The 5,684-nt window shown below is 35.4% G+C and overlaps 2 protein-coding genes across 2 annotated transcripts; one reads left to right on the forward strand and one right to left on the reverse strand.

Moving 5' to 3' along the window:
* The first annotated feature begins 618 nt into the window (after window positions 1-618).
* Window positions 619-2,271, forward strand: LOC123540950 (uncharacterized). Its single transcript, XM_045326285.2, has 2 exons — window positions 619-824; window positions 1,893-2,271. The coding sequence occupies exons 1-2, from the start codon at window positions 634-636 to the stop codon at window positions 2,050-2,052; spliced, it is 351 nt and encodes a 116-aa protein (XP_045182220.2). The 5' UTR covers window positions 619-633; the 3' UTR covers window positions 2,053-2,271.
* On the reverse strand, window positions 2,058-5,095 carry LOC123539930 (uncharacterized). The gene is made up of 2 exons (XM_045324712.1): window positions 4,729-5,095; window positions 2,058-2,239 (listed from the first exon to the last, which is right to left on the reverse strand). Exons 1-2 carry the CDS (start codon window positions 5,093-5,095, stop codon window positions 2,058-2,060), a joined length of 549 nt encoding a protein of 182 aa, XP_045180647.1.
* Between the last annotated feature and the right edge of the window lie 589 nt (window positions 5,096-5,684).

The raw sequence follows: 5,684 nt of genomic DNA on the forward strand, positions 1-5,684 counted from the left end.
GGAAAATCTCGATTGGTAATAACCTGATACGCATAATTGCAGAACATAGAGTAGATAATCTATGTTTCAGTTTCGGTTACATTAAAAAAAATATTCAGCTTGTTAAGCGGCAGGTGTCACATACTAATTGTATGCTATTCTACAAGACATGTCTATGGACCCTATATTTCGGGCTGGACGCCAAACTTTGTTTGAGAAAATGCCCATATACCTAATGTTAAACATTTGTTTGTGACAGTCTTTGTCACTAAATAAAAACAGCTAGTTTACATTATTGGAGTTGATAGTCTGTTGATAGTACAATATGCAAGCATTTGTCAAACTGGACTCTGCAGTCAGCCACACAATATATAAATAATAGACCGTGTGTTATATAAATAATAGACTGTGTGTTATATAAATAATAAAGATCTTCAAGTGTTTTATCGTCTAATTTACCATGGTTCAGAATTCATATGCTTGCATAAAATAGAACTACTAGGGTTTTAGCCTGATTGAGTGGTTAAATACTGCAGCATTTCATGAATGACGAACCGTGGTAAATTAGATGATAAAGCACTCCGACGTCTTTATTCTTTTCATTCTGACATGTTCATTTGAATTTTCAGGTGTGAATGTAGAAACTGCAGTGCAATGCAGACTGGCATAGAGTGTAAATGTTACCACGAGTTTCCAGACCTAGCCGAGAAACTCGATGGTTTTACATGTATAACCCAACACCCTGGTTTTGTTGGAAACTGCTTGAACAGAGATGTTGTGGAAGTGTCCTTCTATGAATTTCTACAACGGAATGGGCCTATTGGAGATGAGGAACCTGTTCATGAGTAAGTTTTTCTCCTAAAGTGAGACCATTAAATAAACCAAAGAAGTATAAAATATTATTTTTATAGCTCTTTGAATAAACTAAGAAGAGTCATATAAAATACAGGTAGTGCAATGTATGTTGTCTTGAACAGTATGGTTTATACAATGTAACTGGAAGTACTGCAGTCATTTTACTCCAATTACTACTGCATGGAAGTTCTTGCTTTTGGAATGTTGAATGGCCATTTGGATTGACATAACAGGTTACATACAAGAACTATTTTATAGAATACTTGATATGATCTTGATAAACATGTATTTTAACCCGCATCATGCTGGACACAATTGAAGCTGTGCAGTCTGATCATGATTTGCACTGATTCTTATCTAGTCAGTATCAGTTTTGTATGCATCGCTTTTAATAGTTCTGGTACTGTCCACATTGAAAGATGGACATGTAAATACCTAGGTTTACAAATATAAATAAGTAAACAAGATCAATCATAAATGAAAATAATATATTTACATATAAATAACAGTGTGACAACAACTTATTAACATTACAGTTTAGCAACAATTTATTTACATAACAACAGTTTGGCAACAATTCATTTACATAACAACAACTTATTTACATAACAACAGTTTGGCAACAATGTATTTACATAACAGTTTGGCAACTGTGTTTACATAACAACAATTTATTTACATAACAACAGTTTGGCAAAAATGTATTTACTAACATTTAAAACAATTTGTTATTACATGACAGGTCTGCAGTCATCCATTAATGTAACTTCTTGCAACATTTTTTAACAACAGGAAAGTACAAAAAAAGTCAGATCAAGTTTAATGTTAAAAGTACATTTCGTGTAAAAACCAAACCGAAAAAAAAGTTTCTCCCTTGTGGTAGAAAAAGCACATACGTGAAATCTGAATGCTTCTCGAGGGCACCAGACTATTACTGAAAGAAACATTATTCTATATATTTAGTAACACAAACCTTGAAATGAAAGAAAAAACATCTGTCTTATTGAAAGTTGCCAATAACATTTGAAAATGTCTAATCATTTTTCTGTTCATTTCAGAACATACAGATATGTGGCCTATCGCAGACTGGCACGTTGGATTTGGCATCGTCTCGCAAAACATGACAGACGTGTGTTACCTTCCTGTGCAGTTACTGCTATCAGAGCTAACTTCCCTTCTGAGGAATACACTGGGTACAGATATGCTCGGAACTTATAATTATTTCATTGTCCTGAAAATCTGGACCTGTGAGCGAGAATCGCATCTGACTTCAAAACATGGCTTGCTCCTGACGAAAGTGGTGGTGGTGAGATATACAGTTTATGAGCAGCATCCTGTGCTTTCCTGTGAGAGTTGTACGTCTTGCGCAGTCGAATGAGCTCTGTATTCAGATCATCAATATAGTCTGAAATAACCACAAAAGTAGACTTTTCAATGTTACATATAAGAAAATGTTTTTGTTTTGAAGTGTTTAATAAGTGAACATGAAATTAAATGTAATACAGTTGTTATTCGCTTTTCAGTTTAATTAAAATCAAGTAAAAATGTCCTCTTAAATAAACAATTACATTATTTCGTCTCTAAATATCAAATTGTTAGAAACATATCCCTTTCATTGCATCCATTCCACACAAAACTTTGTGATCTATAATTGTCAAATAACTTCTAATATAAATTGCTGGTCCATGAATGGACAGTAGTCAGGGGCCAGAACTCCTACAATACTGAATGAATCTGGATGCGAAACCCCAGGTGCACAACTACACATGCTGACCAACATTCCTGTAAACTTTGGTGATTCTAGGTCAAATACTTTTGGGGCTATGCGCGACACAACATTAAAATGACCATTTTTTTACTAAGTCAGGGGCCATAACTCCTACATGACTGGATGAATCCGGACGCGAAATCCCAGGTGCACAACTACACATGCTGACCAACATGCCTGTAAAGTTTTGTGACTCTAGGTCATATACTTTTGGAGCTAGGCACGACACAACATTAAAATGACCAATTTTTACAAAGTCAGGAGCCATAACTTCTACAAGACTGAATGAATCCGGACGCGAAACCCCAGGTGCACAACTACACATGCTGACTAACATTCCTGTAAACTTTGGTGATTCTAGGTCAAATACTTTTGGAGCTATGCGCTACACAACATTAAAATGACCAATTTTTTACTAAGTCAGGGGCCATAACTTCTACACGACTGAATGAATCCGGACGCGAAACCCCAGGTGCACAGCTACACATGCTGACCAACATTCCTGTAAAGTTTTGTGACTCTACGTCAAATACTTTCAGAGCTACGCGCGACACAACATTTTCGGATGGACGGACAACAGCAAATCTATATGCCCCCCAAAGTGGGGGCATAAAAAACTTATAAATCACTTGTGTTTTTCATATCACATTTCACTTGAAGAACTTCCCCTGTAAAATTTCATAAATTTTAATCAACCGTGACATCAGTAGTCCCACAATAGCCATTTTGCACGAAATTCATGTTCGCCTGTAATTAACAATTTTGTTTGTGAAATTAAAGTGTCATTGGAAATATTGATAACTGACTTAACTTGAAAAACAGCAAAAATTGTCAATGGAAATACTGATAACTGACTAACTCGAAAAACAGCATAAAGTTTACAAAATGTTGGTTACACCATAAGACTGAATCAAATTTAGCCCGAGTGCCAAACTGGAATGTTATAATGCAACTGACACGCAGAAGATATCGCCTTTCAAGCTGCTATTGTGAGACTACTGACTTAAGGTTGGTTGATAAAAAAAAAAACTTATCACGTGAAGATCTTCAAGTGTAATTTTGGTATGAAGAAACTATTCAAATTTGAAAAATTAGTTTTTATTTCAAAATATACCAGTTATACATCTGTATAGTTTCTTTTTCTGGATGTATTTTGTCCTTTTTATTCATTGATGGTACCTTATTCCTAAAGCCCTTTCTTTTTTTCTAAAATAAATTACTACATTAATTTGATAGTCCTGTCAAACATCAATGTTTCTCATTTTAATTCTAAAACGCAACTTGACTAGGGGGTCCGGTTACCACACCTCTAGACAACCACTACAGGGCTGGCTTAGGAGGTCCCTTTGAGTTATCAATACGGATATAATGAGAACGGTATTCACAAAGAGGACTATAGTTATATTTTATTTTTGAAACTGGGAGATGATTTCAAATGTTATGTTAATTTGCTCTTGATGTATCTCATATACAAATGACAGGAAACAAGTGGAATTCTTAATCTATTTATAGTGCTTTAATCCAGAACTGCATGCGCGTCTCCTATAAATGTGGTGGTGAGAAATAATCCTAAGAAAATTATAAAAAAAAGATACAGTCGGGGATAATTAGGTCAGACCTGATCAAAAGTACCAGCTAATAATAGTCGACTAAGTATTGTAATTTTCATATGTAGTCCAACAAATCTGACACGATCCTAGGGAATGTTGAGATATTTTTTTTCAGATTGCCACAAATATATTATACAAAACAATCTGAATGTCAAATTACTGTGACTTGCTGAGAGGGATGGCAATATCATAAAATAAGGATTCCTGATGAGTCGGAAGACTACTACATTTTGCACTCATAAAAATTATTTACCTGCAATAGACCTACACCGACTTCATGGTAGAAAAGCTTACTATTTGTCGCCGAGTGGCTGCTTTTTAATTTCTGACGTTTGCAGTCACCGTTACAGTTTGACCATCATAATACGAAACATACTATACGTCAGATTAATTCCACAAATTATAAAATGCAACTGTTTGTGTCGGATTAGTTCGACTAAGTAACTTCATTCTCAGTAATCTAAATTTGATTGAATTACATGCTTACCGCTTTACGGTTCCTTTTCTAGAAGGCACCATAGGTGATCCTTTTTCTCTTTGCTGGACCCAGACAGTTGGAAACTGGTTTCCTGTTTTCCTTGTAGGAAACTGTCTCAGGAAAAACAGTTGGCACTGCCCCTTTCACTAATTGTAGTTTTAGTGTCAACCCAACTGATTTCATTACACTTGGCGAATGCACAAAACTGTCATCGGTAAAGTGTCTTAGGCATACACGAGAAGTCTTACTTGGCACAAACGGAACTAACTTCCCATCCACACTTCTCAGAGAATTCAAATTATTCGTCCATTTTTGACGTAAATACTCGTCCTTCGGAAAGAGGAAGAACCCTTTCGTCCCATCGTCACTTTTGTTGTTGCACCCAAATGCAACACAGTGCACCATGATTTGTTCTTCTGTTTAACGCACGTAGATTAAAAAAAACTGTTTTCACTTTAACAACAATGTCCAGACTGAATCACTGTCACACAAAATATGTAAAATCACAAATGACACTGTGTTGTAAATGATGTATCCGCGGGAAAATTACACATGCGAGTGAACAGGTCGCGAGGTCAATTACGCTGGGGATATTCCTACGTCATCATCGGAAAGAGCGGCCGAAATTAACGAGCGCGCTACGGAAAAAAACGATTTACAAAATCATCATTTTTTGCAATATAATGATTTTTTTTTTTTACTTTTTGAGTTTGTTTATCGTGTTTACTGTAAAAAATTACTTCTAATTCATATACCCATATATGATTTTTGGCAGTTGACCTTTAAAGATATATGTTTCAGACGCCGACAAGTAGATTTACCAGTAACGCGAGTATTTATGGACCGTTTAGACAATGCTTAGAATTTCCAATTTCAAAACTTGAAATAAGAATATTTGCCATGGACAATTCGTAACATGGCTGTATCTTGCTTGTTATGGCAATGTGTTGTCAAGGATTGCAATGACTTTCTACGGCAGTATTTTGCCATTGCC

The sequence above is a fragment of the Mercenaria mercenaria genome, chromosome 16 (genome assembly GCF_021730395.1).
Source record: "Mercenaria mercenaria strain notata chromosome 16, MADL_Memer_1, whole genome shotgun sequence".
Classification (NCBI taxonomy): Eukaryota; Metazoa; Mollusca; class Bivalvia; order Venerida; family Veneridae; genus Mercenaria; species Mercenaria mercenaria.

Excerpts from the sequence above, each read along its gene's own strand:
- LOC123539930 (XM_045324712.1), bottom strand. The coding sequence starts at position 5,095 with ATGGTGCACTGTGTTGCATTTGGGTGCAACAACAAAAGTGACGATGGG. Across the intron at positions 2,240-4,728 it reads GAGAAAAAGGATCACCTATG|ACTATATTGATGATCTGAAT; the intron begins GTGCCTTCTAGA and ends TGGTTATTTCAG.
- LOC123540950 (XM_045326285.2), top strand. The coding sequence starts at position 634 with ATGCAGACTGGCATAGAGTGTAAATGTTACCACGAGTTTCCAGACCTA. Across the intron at positions 825-1,892 it reads GATGAGGAACCTGTTCATGA|AACATACAGATATGTGGCCT; the intron begins GTAAGTTTTTCT and ends TGTTCATTTCAG.